Raw genomic sequence first — 16,687 nt, 5'->3', positions numbered from 1 at the left:
GTATTATCAGACAGGAGAGTGTACAGATGAGTGCTATCAGACACAGAGGAATCCTATCAGACAGGAGAGAATACAGAGGAGTGCTATCAGACAGCAGAGAGTACAGAGGAGTGCTATCAGACTGGAGAGAGTACAGATGAGTGCTATCAGACACAGAGGAATCCTATCAGACAGGATAGAGCACAGAGGAGTGCTATCAGACAGGAGGGAGCACAGAGGAGTGCTATCAGAAAGGAGAGAGCACAGAGGAGTGCTATCAGAAAGGAGAGAGCACAGAGGAGTGCTATCAGACAGGAGAAAGCTCAGAGGAGTGCTATCAGACAGGAGAGAGCACAGAGGAGTGCTATCAGACATGAAGGAGCACAGAGGAGTGCTATCAGACAGGAGAGAGCATATAGTAGTACTATCAAACAAGAGATAGCACAGAGGAGTGCTATCAGACAGGAGAAAGCTCAGAGGAGTGCTATCAGACAGGAGAGAGCACAGAGGAGTGCTATCAGACAGGAGGTAGCACAGAGGAGTGCTATCAGACAGGAGAGAGCACAGAGGAGTGCTATCAAACAGGAGAGAGCACAGAGGACTGCTATCAGACAGGAGAGAGCACAGAGTAGTACTATCAAACAGGAGAGAGCACAGATGAGTGCTATCAGACAGGAGAAAGCTCAGAGGAGTGCTATCAGACAGGAGGGAGCACAGAGGAGTGCTATCAGACAGGAGGGAGCACAGAGGAGATCTATCAGACAGGAGAGAGCACAGAGGAGTCCTATCAGACAGGAGAGGGCACAGAGGAGTGCTATCAGACAGGAGAGAGCTCAGAGGAGTGCTATCAGACAGGAGAGAACACAGAGGAATCCTATCAGATGGGAGAGAGCACAGAGGAGTCCTATCAGACAGGAGAGAGCACAGAAGAGTGCTATCAGACAGGAGAGAGCACAGAGGAGTGCTATCAGACAGGAGAGAGCACAGAGTAGTGCTATCAAACAGGAGAGAGCACAGAGGAGTGCTATCAGACAGGAAAAAGCTCAGAGGAGTGCTATCAGACAGGAGAGAGTACAGAGGAGTCCTATCAGACAGGAGAGAGGACAGAGGAATCCTATCAGACAGGAGAGAGCACAGTGGAGTACTATCAGACAGGAGAGAGCACAGAGGAGTGCAATCAGACAGGAGGGAGCACAGAGGAGATCTATCAGACAGGAGAGAGCACAGAGGAGTCCTATCAGACAGGAGAGAGCACAGAGGAGTGCTATCAGACAGGAGAGAGCTCAGAGGAGTGCTATCAGACAGGAGAGAACACAGAGGAATCCTATCAGATGGGAGAGAGCACAGAGGAGTCCTATCAGACAGGAGAGAGCACAGAGGAGTGCAATCAGACAGGAGGGAGCACAGAGGAGATCTATCAGACAGGAGAGAGCACAGATGAGTCCTATCAGAAAGGAGAGATCATAGAGGAGTGCTATCAGATAGGAGAGAGCTCAGAGGAGTGCTATCAGACAGGAGAGAACACAGAGGAGTCCTATCAGACGGGAGAGAGCACAGAGGAGTCCTATCAGACGGCAGAGAGCACAGAGGAGTCCTATCAGATGGGAGAGAGCACAGAGGAGTCCTATCAGACAGGAGAGAGCACAGAGGAATCCTATCAGACAGGAGAGAGCACAGTGGAGTACTATCAGACAGGAGAGAGCACAGAGGAGTGCAATCAGACAGGAGAGAGCACAGAGGAGATCTCTCAGACAGGAGAGAGCACAGAGGAGTCCTATCAGACAGGAGAGAGCACAGAGGAGTGCTATCAGACAGGAGAGAGCTCAGAGGAGTGTTATCAGATAGGAGAGAACACAGAGGAATCCTATCAGATGGGAGAGAGCACAGAGGAGTCCTATCAGACGGGAGAGAGCACAGAGGAGTGCAATCAGACAGGAGGGAGCACAGAGGAGATCTATCAGACAGGAGAGAGCACAGAGGAGTCCTATCAGAAAGGAGAGATCACAGAGGACTGCTATCAGATAGGAGAGAGCTCAGAGGAGTGCTATCAGACAGGAGAGAACACAGAGGAGTCCTATCAGACGGGAGAGAGCACAGAGGAGTACTATCAGACAGGAGAGAGCACAGAGGAGTACTATCAGACAGGAGAGAGCATATAGTAGTACTATCAAAAAGAAGAGATCACAGAGGAGTGCTATCAGATAGGAGAAAGCTCAGAGGAGTGCTATCAGACAGGAGAGAGCACAGAGGAGTGCTATCAGACAGGAGAGAGCACAGAGGAGTGCTATCAGACAGGAGAGAGCACAGAGGAGTGCTATCAGACAGGAGAGAGCACAGAGTAGTACTATCAAACAGGAGAGAGCACAGAGGAGTGCTATCAGACAGGAGAAAGCTCAGAGGAGTGCTATCAGACAGGAGAAAGCTCAGAGGAGTGCTATCAGACAGGGGAGAGCATATAGTAGTACTATCAAACAGGAGAGAGCACAGAGGAGTGCTATCAGACAGGAGAAAGCACAGAGGAGGGCTATCAGACAGGAGAGAGCACAGAGGAGTGCTATCAGACAGGAGGTAGCACAGAGGAGTGCTATCAGACAGGAGAGAGCACAGAGGAGTGCTATCAAACAGGAGAGAGCACAGAGGAGTGCTATCAGACAGGAGAGAGCACAGAGGAGTGCTATCAGACAGGAGAGAGCACAGAGTAGTACTAACAAACAGGAGAGAGCACAGAGGAGTGCTATCAGACAGGAGAAAGCTCAGAGGAGTGCTATCAGACAGGAGAGAGTACAGAGGAGTCCTATCAGACAGGAGAGAGGACAGAGGAGTGCTATCAGACAGGAGAGAGCACAGAGGAATCCTATCAGACAGGAAAGAGCACAGTGGAGTACTATCAGACAGGAGAGAGCACAGAGGAGTGCAATCAGACAGGAGGGAGCACAGAGGAGATCTATCAGACAGGAGAGAGCACAGAGGAGTCCTATCAGACAGGAAAGAGCACAGAGGAGTGCTATCAGACAGGAGAGAGCTCAGAGGAGTGCTATCAGACAGGAGAGAACACAGAGGAATCCTATCAGATGGAAGAGAGCACAGAGGAGTCCTATCAGACAGGAGAGAGCACAGAGGAGTGCAATCAGACAGGAGGGAGCACAGAGGAGATCTATCAGACAGGAGAGAACACAGAGGAGTCCTATCAGACGGGAGAGAGCACAGAGGAGTACTATCAGACAGGAGAGAGCACAGAGGAGTACTATCAGACAGGAGAGAGCATATAGTAGTACTATCAAACAGGAGAGAGCACAGAGGAGGGCTATCAGATAGGAGAAAGCTCAGAGGAGTGCTATCAGACAGGAGAGAGCACAGAGGAGTGCTATCAGACAGGAGAGAGCACAGAGGAGTGCTATCAGACAGGAGAGAGCACAGAGGAGTGCTATCAGACAGGAGAGAGCACAGAGGAGTGCTATCAGACAGGAGAGAGCACAGAGGAGTGCTATCAGACAGGAGAGAGCACAGAGGAGTGCTATCAGACAGGAGAGAGCACAGAGGAGTGCTATCAGACAGGAGAGAGCACAGAGGAGTGCTATCAGACAGGAGAGAGCACAGAGTAGTACTAACAAACAGGAGAGAGCACAGAGGAGTGCTATCAGACAGGAGAAAGCTCAGAGGAGTGGTATCAGACAGGAGAAAGCTCAGAGGAGTGCTATCAGACAGGGGAGAGCATATAGTAGTACTATCAAACAGGAGAGAGCACAGAGGAGTGCTATCAGACAGGAGAAAGCTCAGAGGAGTGCTATCAGACAGGAGAGAGCACAGAGGAGTGCTATCAGACAGGAGGTAGCACAGAGGAGTGCTATCAGACAGGAGAGAGCACAGAGGAGTGCTATCAGACAGGAGAGAGCACAGAGTAGTACTATCAAACAGGAGAGAGCACAGAGGAGTGCTATCAGACAGGAGAAAGCTCAGAGGAGTGCTATCAGACAGGAGAGAGTACAGAGGAGTCCTATCAGACAGGAGAGAGGACAGAGGAGTGCAATCAGACAGGAGGGAGCACAGAGGAGATCTATCAGACAGGAGAGAGCACAGAGGAGTCCTATCAGAAAGGAGAGATCACAGAGGAGTGCTATCAGATAGGAGAGAGCTCAGAGGAGTGCTATCAGACAGGAGAGAACACAGAGGAGTCCTATCAGACGGGAGAGAGCACAGAGGAGTACTATCAGACAGGAGAGAGCACAGAGGAGTACTATCAGACAGGAGAGAGCTTATAGTAGTACTATCAAACAGGAGAGAGCACAGAGGAGGGCTATCAGATAGGAGAAAGCTCAGAGGAGTGCTATCAGACAGGAGAGAGCACAGAGGAGTGCTATCAGACAGGAGGTAGCACAGAGGAGTGCTATCAGACAGGAGAGAGCACAGAGGAGTGCTATCAAACAGGAGAGAGCACAGAGGAGTGCTATCAGACAGGAGAGAGCACAGAGGAGTGCTATCAGACAGGAGAGAGCACAGAGTAGTACTATCAGACAGGAGAGAGCACAGAGGAGTGCAATCAGACAGGAGGGAGCACAGAGGAGATCTATCAGACAGGAGAGAGCACAGAGGAGTCCTATCAGACAGGAGAGAGCACAGAGGAGTGCTATCAGACAGGAGAGAGCTCAGAGGAGTGCTATCAGACAGGAGAGAACACAGAAGAATCCTATCAGATGGGAGAGAGCACAGAGGAGTCCTATCAGACAGGAGAGAGCACAGAGGAGTGCAATCAGACAGGAGGGAGCACAGAGGAGATCTATCAGACAGGAGAAAGCACAGAGGAGTCCTATCAGAAAGGAGAGATCACAGAGGAGTGCTATCAGATTCAGATAGGAGAGAGCTCAGAGGAGTGCTATCAGACAGGAGAGAACACAGAGGAGTCCTATCAGACGGGAGAGAGCAGAGAGGAGTCCTATCAGATGGGAGAGAGCACAGAGGAGTCCTATCAGACAGAAGAGAGCACAGAGGAATCCTATCAGACAGAAGAGAGCACAGTGGAGTACTATCAGACAGGAGAGAGCACAGAGGAGTGCAATCAGACAGGAGGGAGCATAGAGGAGATCTATCAGACAGGAGAGAGCACAGAGAGTCCTATCAGACAGGAGAGAGCACAGAGGAGTGCTATCAGACAGGAGAGAGCTCAGAGGAGTGCTATCAGACAGGAGAGAACACAGAGGAATCCTATCAGATGGGAGAGAGCACAGAGGAGTCCTATCAGACGGGAGAGAGCACAGAGGAGTGCAATCAGACAGGAGGGAGCACAGAGGAGATCTATCAGACAGGAGAGAGCACATAGGAGTCCTATCAGAAAGGAGAGATCACAGAGGAGTGCTATCAGATAGGAGAGAGCTCAGAGGAGTGCTATCAGACAGGAGAGAACACAGAGGAGTCCTATCAGACGGGAGAGAGCACAGAGGAGTCCTATCAGATGGGAGAGAGCACAGAGGAGTCCTATCAGACAGAAGAGAGCACAGAGGAATCCTATCAGACAGAAGAGAGCACAGTGAAGTACTATCAGACAGGAGAGAGCACAGAGGAGTGCAATCAGACAGGAGGGAGCACAGAGAAGATCTATCAGACAGGAGAGAGCACAGAGGAGTCCTATCAGACAGGAGAGAGCACAGAGGAGTGCTATCAGACAGGAGAGAGCTCAGAGGAGTGCTATCAGACAGGAGAGAACACAGAGGAATCCTATCAGATGGGAGAGAGCACAGAGGAGTCCTATCAGACGGGAGAGAGCACAGAGGAGTGCAATCAGACAGGAGGGAGCACAGAGGAGATCTATCAGACAGGAGAGAGCACAGAGGAGTCCTATCAGAAAGGAGAGATCACAGAGGAGTGCTATCAGATAGGAGAGAGCTCAGAGGAGTGCTATCAGACAGGAGAGAACACAGGAGTCCTATCAGACGGGAGAGAGCAGAGAGGAGTACTATCAGACAGGAGAGAGCACAGAGGAGTGCTATCAGACAGGCCTGCCTCCTCCCATTGTATGTGCCCAGCCACACTGGAGGTAACTGGGAGCCGGCTGCCGCACTGGAGGTAACTTAGGTGCGCACGTTTGTCTGTTCTTTTTTCTTTTCTACAAGTATCAGACAGGAGAGAGCACAAAGGAGTCCTATCAAACAGGAGAGTGCACAGAGGAGTCCTATCAGACAGGAGAAAGCACAGAGGAGTCCTATCAGACAGGAGGGAGCACAGAGGAGTGCTATAAGACAGGAGAGAGCATAGAGGAAAGCTATCAGACAGGAGAGAGCTCAGAGGAGTGCTATCAGACAGGAGGGAACACAGAGGAATCCTATCAGATGGGAGAGAGCACAGAGGAGTCCTATCAGACGGGAGAGAGCACAGAGGAGTGCAATCAGACAGGAGGGAGCACAGAGGAGATCTATCAGACAGGAGAGAGCACAGAGGAGTCCTATCAGAAAGGAAAGATCACAGAGGAGTGCTATCAGATAGGAGAGAACACAGGAGTCCTATCAGACGGGAGAGAGCACAGAGGAGTACTATCAGACAGGAGAGAGCACAGAGGAGTGCTATCAGACAGGCCTGCCTCCTCCCATTGTATGTGCCCAGCCACACTGGAGGTAACTGGGAGCCGGCTGCCGCACTGGAGGTAACTTAGGTGCGCACCTTTGTCTGTTCTTTTTTCTTTTCTACAAGTATCAGACAGGAGAGAGCACAAAGGAGTCCTATCAAACAGGAGAGTGCACAGAGGAGTCCTATCAGACAGGAGAAAGCACAGAGGAGTCCTATCAGACAGGAGGGAGCACAGAGGAGTGCTATAAGACAGGAGAGAGCATAGAGGAAAGCTATCAGACAGGAGAGAGCACAGAGGAGTCCTATCAGACAGGAGATATCACAGAGGAGTGCTGTCAGATAGGAGAGAGCTCAGAGTAGTGCTATCAGACAGGAGAGAACACAGAGGAGTCCTATCAGACGGGAGAGAGCACAGAGGAGTCCTATCAGATGGGAGAGAGCACAGAGGAGTCCTATCAGACAGAAGAGAGCACAGAGGAATCCTATCAGACAGAAGAGAGCACAGTGGAGTACTATCAGACAGGAGAGAGCACAGAGGAGTGCAATCAGACAGGAGGGAGCACAGAGGAGATCTATCAGACAGGAGAGAGCACAGAGGAGTCCTATCAGACAGGAGAGAGCACAGAGGAGTGCTATCAGACAGGAGAGAGCTCAGAGGAGTGCTATCAGACAGGAGAGAACACAGAGGAATCCTATCAGATGGGAGAGAGCACAGAGGAGTCCTATCAGACGGGAGAGAGCACAGAGGAGTGCAATCAGACAGGAGGGAGCACAGAGGAGATCTATCAGACAGGAGAGAGCACAGAGGAGTCCTATCAGAAAGGAGAGATCACAGAGGAGTGCTATCAGATAGGAGAGAGCTCAGAGGAGTGCTATCAGACAGGAGAGAACACAGGAGTCCTAACAGATGGGAGAGAGCACAGAGGAGTACTATCAGACAGGAGAGAGCACAGAGAAGTGCTATCAGACAGGCCTGCCTCCTCCCATTGTATGTGCCCAGCCACACTGGAGGTAACTGGGAGCCGGCTGCCACAAAGGAGGTAACTGGGAGCCGGCTGCCGCACTGGAGGTAACTTAGGTGCGCACCTTTGTCTGTTCTTTTTTCTTTTCTACAAGTATCAGACAGGAGAGAGCACAAAGGAGTCCTATCAAACAGGAGAGTGCACAGAGGAGTCCTATCAGACAGGAGAAAGCACAGAGGAGTCCTATCAGACAGGAGGGAGCACAGAGGAGTGCTATAAGACAGGAGAGAGCATAGAGGAGAGCTATCAGACAGGAGAGAGCACAGAGGAGTCCTATCAGACAGGAGAGCGCACAGAGGAGTCCTATCAGACAGGAGAGAGCACACAGGAGTACTATCAGACAGGAGAGAGCACAGAGGAGTGCTATCAGACAGGAGAGAGCACAGAAGAGTGCTATTAGACAGGAGAGAGTACAGAGGAGTCCTATCAGACAGGAGAGCACACAGAGGAGTCCTATCAGACAGGAGAGCACAAAGAAGTACTATCAGACAGGAGAGAGCACAGAGGAGTATAATCAGACAGGAGAGCACACAGAGGAGTGCTATCAGACAGGAGAGATAACAGAGGAGTGCTATCAGACCAGAGAGAGCACAGAGGAGTACTATCAGACAAAAGAGAGCACAGATGAGTGCTAGCCCACCCTCACTTGGATTTTGCCCATGCCTGTGCTTCAGCTTAGACAAAACCATAATTTTATAAGTCTTGATGTTGATGTCTATATAAAGTAAATAAAATTTTCTTATGAAGTATATTAGAAATGTTAATGTTTTGCCAAGATGTACAACATATAAAAAGTTTTTGAATCTGACAGTGCCCATTTAAGAGATCTATTAATATATCTTACCAGTAGGTGGCATTGTTCCCTCTTCTTTGTATTTAAGCCACATACTGGCACTGTACTGACATCTGCTGGGTGCCCTAAGATACAGCAGTCTATTGCACAACAGCAAGCATTGGGATAACTCGCCATTGTTGTGTACAAGTCAAAAGCATTTGCATTCTGAATGTCTTTGTTTATCTGAATGCCTTGTAAACAACGCTTCTAATAATGACAATGCTTTTGCGCCAAGCACTAGTAACCCCACTAGCAGCATTGATGATGTTATATGCATTTTTTTACTGTGTCTGAGCTTCATTGTCCTGATAAATACAATATATGAACAGACAGGCTTCTAGAAATATCCATAAGAACACGAGAACAAAAGAGTCCTGAAAAGTGATATAACTAAAGCTACCTATAGACATAAACCATCTTCGGATACAGTTAACTTTTCATTTTTGTGTGCAGATTTCTTGTCAGGAAAAAACAATATACAAATAGACATTTCCTGCATATTGTCCTATCAACATATTTATATTGTGTGCAATATTGTATCTCAAATAATATTTATCTGATTAATGGATCAGATTAGCAATGGTCAAAACCAATTGCTTTAGTATCAGAGACATAGCAGTTGGGATAACATTTACCTTTTTTTTACTATTACATTTTATTTGGATAAAAAGAAAATCTGGTCACATATAACTTTGATACTTATGCAATAATTTTGAATGAGATCATACCTGTTTGTTCCGTCTGCCGAATGAAGAGTATAAAGAAGGAAATGCACAGTGTCTGCACAGAATTTGCCATTTTGCTCCCTCGATAAAATGGGAAGCAATGTTCTTTTAAGAGCTGGTAAATAGTAGAAATGCTTTTTTTTTAGTTCAAAGATCAGGGTCCAGGCAATGTACACTTTGAGGGCAAGGGCTTTGTTTGCCTAGAGGGGAGGTCACTGGTACATTTGCTAAATGAACAGAGAAAAAAATATTACGGTACACATACTTTTTGAGAAATGTGTTTTTGTTTTTTTATGGTATACACTTAAAAATACAAATATCAAATAACACACAGATCACAGCACCAAGACCGGACTTGGTGTTGTGATCTGGAATTTGTTTGCATGTGTGTCTTGACTGGGGTTTCATATATAACACCATTGACCCAGGGACAAAACCCTGGGTCACTAATACCCTTCTTAATCCCACCCCCTAAAACTTAACTTTTATTAAAGTAACAGTAATAATAGTAATGTGGTGATCTGGGGTTTCCGGATGATCACGGGCATGACGGAGGAATCCAGTGCTGTCTTCTCTCTACATGTGTTACATAAAATAACAGATACAAAGGGTAATGCTGGTATATTAAAGGGGTATTCCAGGATTTTTTTTCCATTTTACTATGCAACAGGGGCTGTAAAGTTAGTGTAGTTCGTACCTGTGTGTGACTGTTTTCTCACAATTCTTGATTTTCAACCCAATATTTATTTTTAACAGCATACAAAATGACTGTTGTCTCAGATTTTTCCCTGGTTGCAATGTGGCCGAGACCTGACTCACTAGTCAGCTGATGACAGGGAGCCTGTCTGCTTCAATGGGTGGAGCGATCGCTTGGTGGGAGAGAGATCAATCTGCAACTAATCTGCAACAGCTACAGATTTGATGTGCAGGATTTTCTGAACACAGCTTGAAATCCTGCGCATCAAATCTGCGCAGAATACTATACGTGTGAATAGACCTTAAACGGAAAGGAAGCACGAAGTGCTCCAAAATCTCCTGGTAGGTGGATGCGTTGACCCTGGACTTAATGAAGCACAGTGGACAAGCACCAGCAGATGACATGGCTTTGGGGTTTTCATGAGCTGTAAGTCATAATCAGCACAATTATGACAAATCACAGCTTGAACTATCTTGCTCTGCATGTAATGAGTCTCTCATATATTAGTTTCACCTTTTAAGTTGTATTACTGAAATAAATGAACTGTGCATGATATTTACATTTTTTTAGTTTTACCTGTATGTATATAGTAAGGATTTCTCCCTGGGGATAGTTCTGGGATCGTCCTTGAAACGGCCACTGGACACTGGACACTTCAATAAACTGGCAAACAACAGTACTTTATGCAAGTCCGGCCCCTCACCATCTTTATTAGACAGTTTTCAGGATAAATAAAAACATAACACAGGAACAAAACAAAACCCTAGAATATCCAGTCACTAACTAAACAATCCAGCATGCTCTGTCTATCAACTGGTGGGCTTTTCCCTGCCAGTTAAACTAATGCCTCCTGCAACCTTCTACTCACTGTTCACACACAGCGTTTGCAACCTCTTGCTGTGTGTCTTGTCAACTCCACTCTTTGGGGCCACTCACAGCTCAGGCTGTGTGTTCCTCCGCAGGACCCCTGCCACCATGCTGTCTTATAGGGAGAGCACCAACTATTCTGTTTGACATCCTTTGAAACACACTTCCCCTTTCTGCTATCTCATTAATTAGGCCACAGGTAGAGGTTTCTACAGGGTTAGCTAGGGAAATACACCCTTGTGTTGCCACAATGTCACTATATATATATATATATATATATATATATATATTTATATATTGTATATTTTAGCAAGAAAACTAACCTTTCAAATATACTTTATAAGCAAATTTTATTTCCTGTTTATAGAAATCATGGCTTTGTCCAAGCTGAATCACAGGCATTGATAACGTCCAGTAAGTTAAGGTGGGTTAGCCGTCTGATAGGACAGGAGAGAGCACAGCGGAGTACTATCAGACAGGAAAGAGCACAGAGGAGTGCTAACACACTTACTGGACTTTATACATGCCTGGGCTTTAGCTTGGACAAAGCCATGATTTTTTATGAAAGGGAAATAAATTTTTCTTATGAAGTATATGTAAGGAACCGAAGGGTTAACTTGCACTGAGAGCTTTTGTTTGGTCTTGTTGCTTTGGTTATGCCTGCCTGCTGAGACTGGTCAACTGAACTTTATTGAACACCTGGTCCGGACCTATTTAAGCTGGCAGTTTACTCCCAGTCTTTGCTTGCTAAAGAGTTCTGTTTGTCTCCTAGCTAGCTTTATACTGTATCTGTGATATCTGGCATTTTGACCCTTTGGCTCTGCTCTCACTTTTCTCTCTGATATTAGCGATTTTGTACTTTGGCATCTCCTGGCTTTTGACGTGGAGAGTGGACATTGACTCATTGTGTGAGTGTGTTAGTTTTGTTTTGTTAGTCTGTGTGTTCCCTACTGTTCCTTGACCTGAGTCTGATTGTATTTTATTATTTTGACATTTTACGTCCCTCACTTGTCTAGGGAGGGACTGTCACCGTGGTTATGGACCTGTCGTCTAGGGCAAGTACGTAAGTAGGCAGGGACAGGGGAGTGGGCGAGAATAGTGTGCACTCCTTCCCTGCCCATTTCTGACAGTATATTAGAAAGGTTAATGTTTTGCAAAGATGTTCAACATATACAAACTTCCCATGCGTAACTGATCTACGCCAAAACTGAAAATTCAATACATAAAAAGCAGCGTGTAAAGATCATAGTTATGAAAAAGATACTTTATTTAACAAATATGCATGAAAGACAAGACACAATAAAATCACATAAAAAATGGTGCTACGGTGAGAACTGAAAAGATGGGGGCTATGCACGCAAGTACAAAATATGCAACATATGAAATGCAACTTAGTGCAAGAGAAGCCGCTTGGAACTAGCAGCATAAATATGAGGCACTGCTCCTTTAAGAGGAGAGCTATAGCAGCTACAATGGTAAAAAATTCATCAAGAGAGTATGTATATGGCTCAACAGTTAGTTAATAACAATAATGTAGCAGCAAAGCAATAAAGTGCCATGTGCAAAGTAAGCAAGCTAGTTCATATATGGGCATAAACAGATGTAAACAGGCATAAATGTAAACATAAACATCAAAGTACACTAGTTAATAGTGATACCAGCAAGTGCAGTGTGCAGACCTCCACACCCAAACGTTTTCGCTCCTAGGCTTCTTCCGGGGTGTCCCGGAAGAAGCCTAGGAGCGAAAACATTGATCTTTACATGCTGCTTTTTATGTATTGGAAAGATGTTCAACATATATAGGGTTTTTGTATCTGACAGTGCCCATTTAAGGTGTCTGTGTATGTATATTTGTGCGCAGTATCATACCTATGCTTTGGCAAATCTGTCCCCACTGGGGGTGCATTCCAAGTGGGGGCGCGCAGGTAGGTACGGCACAGGCAGTACGATTGACCCATAGTCCGGGCCCTGCCACATCTGGTCCTTCATGGCCCGGAATTAATGGTCCTCTGTTGTGTGTGGCGAGTCGCTACCTAAACCTGAGGCATCCTGGGTCGAGGGAGCGTAGTGACAAAGGGGTGGGTTGCTGGAGTGGCTGATATCAACACTCACTATGCCAGCGAAGATGTGAAGGAGATCGCGGGTACCAATATAGCACTCCGCCAGGGGTGCAAGGGGCACTAGGTACGCCTCTGTCTGTATGTGCAGGTATGCGCCAGCATAACTTCTGAACAGCTGGAGTTATTTTGATTAAAACATGTTTCTTATATGTTAGAGCACACTGCAGGGATGTCTCCGCACGCCCAAGTGTAGGGCCAGACTGGAACCAAAAATATGCCCGAGCATTTTAGACAAAGCAGCCCATTTTGGTCATAGGTGTGACTATATGAAGGTGGAGCTACAAGGGAAGGGTAAAATGTCAATCATAGTTGGGCATACAATTCCCCATAATAAACACATGAGCCTCTATATAAATCTTATATTTACCAAATAACACCAGTATTTATGGAGGAATATTATCACCATACATATTACCATCATACTGTTACTGACCAAATCCTGTATACTGAGACCAATAATACTAGTATACACGGAGGAATATTATCACTATGCATATTACCATAATATTGTTACTGATCGAATCCTGTATGCTGAGACCAATATTAGTAATAATTAGTGTTGAGCGGCATAGGCCATATTCGAATTCGCGAATATTCGCGAATACATGGACGAATATTCGTCATATATTCGCGAATATTCGCATATTCGTTATATCCTCGTTTTATTTTCGCACATGCGAAAATCCGCGTATGCGAAAATTAACATATGTGAAAATTAGCATATACAAAATTAGCATACACGAAAATTCGCATATGCGAAAATTAGCATATGCTAATCTTCGCATATGCGAATTATCGCGCGCCAGTCTCGCACAGTAGTATTACAGCCTTCTTTACACCACACAAGCTGGAAGCAGAGAGGGGTGATCACTGTGATGTGTACTGTGAAAAAAAAAAAATACGAATATTCGTAATTACGAATATATAGCGCTATATTCGCGAAATTCGAGAATTCGCGAATATGCGATATTCGCGAATAATATTCGAATTGCGAATATTCGCGAGCAACACTAGTAATAATACCAGTATACAAGGAAGAATATTATTAGCATACATATCATCATTATACTGTTAGTGACTAAATCCTGTAAACTGAGACCAATATTACCAATAATACCAGTATACAAGGAGGAATATTATCACCATACAAATTACCATCATTATTATGAAAATCTGCATCAATTCCGTATTTGGGTGGAGAAAAAAAAGCCCCATTGACTTCAATGAGAATTCCGCATCAGAATTCAGCACAAATTTAGAGTAGGACTGTTCTTTATGCAGAATGCAGAAAGCAGAATTTCCACAGCGGAAAGACCAATGCAGAAATTCTACTGTGTGAATGGGACAGCGGAATCCCATTGAAGTGTATAGGCTCTAAATTGGAAATTAAATGCAGAATTAGATGCAGCAATCCATCCGGAATTTCCATCGTGTGAACATAGCCTCACTGACAAAATCCTGTATACTGAGACCAAAATTGCCAATAATACCAGTAGAGATGGATGAATATTATCACCAAACATATTACCATCATACTGTTACTGACTAAACCCTGTATACTGAAACTAATATTATCAATAATACCAGTATACAAGGAGGAATATTATCACTATACATATTACCATCATACTGATACTGACCAAATCCTGTATACTGAGACCAATAATACCAGTATACAAGGAGGAAATATTATCACCACACATATTACCATCATAGTGTTACTGACCAAATCCTGTGTACTGACCAATATTACCAATAATACCAGTATACAAGGAGGAAATATCCCCCCTTACAGTGACCATATAGTGGTAGATATCAGCTTTACACTGCTCTGCAGACCATATAAGTGATAACATACAGTTAACCTCTTAAGGATGCAGGGCGTACGCCCTGCACCCGGTCCCGGAGTTTAAAACAGGGTCACGCCGTGACCCCACATCACACCGGGTCAGTCCCGGCTGCTAATCATAGATGGGATCCAGGGCTAACAGCGCGCAGCACCGATCATTGTGCTGCGCGCTATTAACCCTTCAGATGCGGCGATCAAAGTTGATCGCCATGCTGAAAATGAAAGTAAACGCTTCCCGGCACCTCAGTCGGGCTGATCTGGACGATAAAATCGCGATGTCCCGATCAGCTAGGACGCGAGCGGAGGTCCCCTTACCTTGCTCCGTCGCGTCCGATCTGGGTTTGATATCTCCAAGCCTGAGCTACAGACTTGAGCAATTGAGCCCCTATCTCGCTGATCCATGCAAAGCTATGGCTTTGCAGGGAACAGTATAAGAGATCAGTGTGTGCAGTGTTCTATCCCCCTATGGGAGCTATAACACTGCAAAAAAAAAGTGAAAAAAAAAAAGTTAACAAAGGTCATTTAACCCCTTCCCAAATAAAAGTTTGAATCAACCCCCTTTTCCCATAAAAAAAAACTGTGTAAATAAAAATAAACATATGTGGTATCGCTGCATGCATAAATGTCTGAACTATAAAAATATATCATTAATTAAACCGCACGGTCAATGGCGTACGCGCAAAAAAATTCCAAAGTCCAAAATAGTGTAGTTTTGGTAACTTCTTTTATAATTAAAAAAATTAATGAAAAGCGATCAAAAGTCCGATCAATGCAAAAATAGTACCGATAAAAACTTCAGAACACAGCGCAAAAAATGAGCGGCCCGTATGCGGAAAAATAAAAAAGTTATAGGGGTCAGAAGATGACAATTTTAAATGTATAAATTTTCCTGCATGTAGTTATGATTTTTTTCCGAAGTACAACAATATCCTACCTATATAAGTAGGGTATCATTTTAACCGTATGGACCTACAGAATAATGATAAGGTGTTATTTTTACCAAAAAATGCACTGCGTAGAAACGGAAGCCCCCAAAAGTTACAAAATGACATTTTTTCTTCAATTTTGTCGCACAATGAATTTTGTTTCCGTTTCGCCGTGGATTTTTTGGTAAAATGACTAATGTCACTGCAAAGTAGAATTGGTGGCGCAAAAAATAAGCCACATATGGAATTTTATATGCAAAATTTAAATCGTTATGATTTTTAGAAGGTGATGAGGAAAAAATGAAAATGCAAAAACTGAATCCTTGAGCAGGTGACATCTTCTCTGATTGGAGTCGTTCATTTTCCATTTTCTTCTCCCGGCCGAGATCGTCATATTGATTTCTTCTTTCAGCCACAACTCATATGTACAGAACCTGTCCGACAGACATTTTAGCATGTGCACTTTTTCAAACAGTAATAATAACCCTCTTAGTGTCCTACACGGTAGAAAGGGTTGATAAGTGGGTTGGGAGAGAATAGATAGCCCCCCCCCCCCCCCCAATGAAGTAGTTAGGTCACTCCGGTAGGTATACAGGTCCCTTCACGTAGTTTCCCCCATTATGCAAGTAAGATTATGGTGAAAAAAAGTGTAGCTTTATTCCATCCAAAGAAAGTGACGTTTCACTGAGTCAGCTGAAACATCGCTTTCTTTGGATGGAATAAAGCTACACTTTTTTTCACCATAATCTTACTTTGAGTGCTGCAAATATTTTCTTTTTGTATTCTAAGAGTCCTGGACCAAGACTGTTCTGCTTGCTGGCACCTACTCTTATGCAATTTTGGTAGTGCTGTTTCTTAACTTTGGATATTTGCCCCTGTAGATAGTTACTCCTTAGGTAATAGCAGACCCCTATAAGTAGGGTTTACACCCTGTTGGTAGGTCCCTTCTGGATAGTAGCCCCCTGTATATAGCAGTTCTTCTTAGGTAGTTGTAGTGCAGCAGCCCACGTTAAGTAACTGTAGGTGCAGCAGCCCCCTTAAGGTAGTTGTAGGTGCAGCAGCCCCCTTTAGGTAGTTGTAGGTGCAGCAGCCCCCTTTAGGTAGTTGTAGTG

The 16,687-nt window shown here is 45.2% G+C and overlaps 1 protein-coding gene across 1 annotated transcript in view; it reads right to left on the bottom strand.

The window, feature by feature from the left end:
* PROZ (protein Z, vitamin K dependent plasma glycoprotein) overlaps positions 1-16,687 on the bottom strand; it is a 37,003-nt gene that overhangs the window by 19,244 nt on the left and 1,072 nt on the right. The window contains exon 2 of the mRNA XM_056560107.1: positions 9,120-9,250. Coding sequence (XP_056416082.1) covers positions 9,120-9,250 — 131 coding nt within the window. The remainder of the gene's footprint in view (positions 1-9,119; positions 9,251-16,687) is intronic.

Source organism: Hyla sarda, chromosome 2 (genome assembly GCF_029499605.1).
Source record: "Hyla sarda isolate aHylSar1 chromosome 2, aHylSar1.hap1, whole genome shotgun sequence".
NCBI lineage: Eukaryota > Metazoa > Chordata > Amphibia > Anura > Hylidae > Hyla > Hyla sarda.
This window is presented reverse-complemented; position numbering and strand designations above follow the sequence as displayed.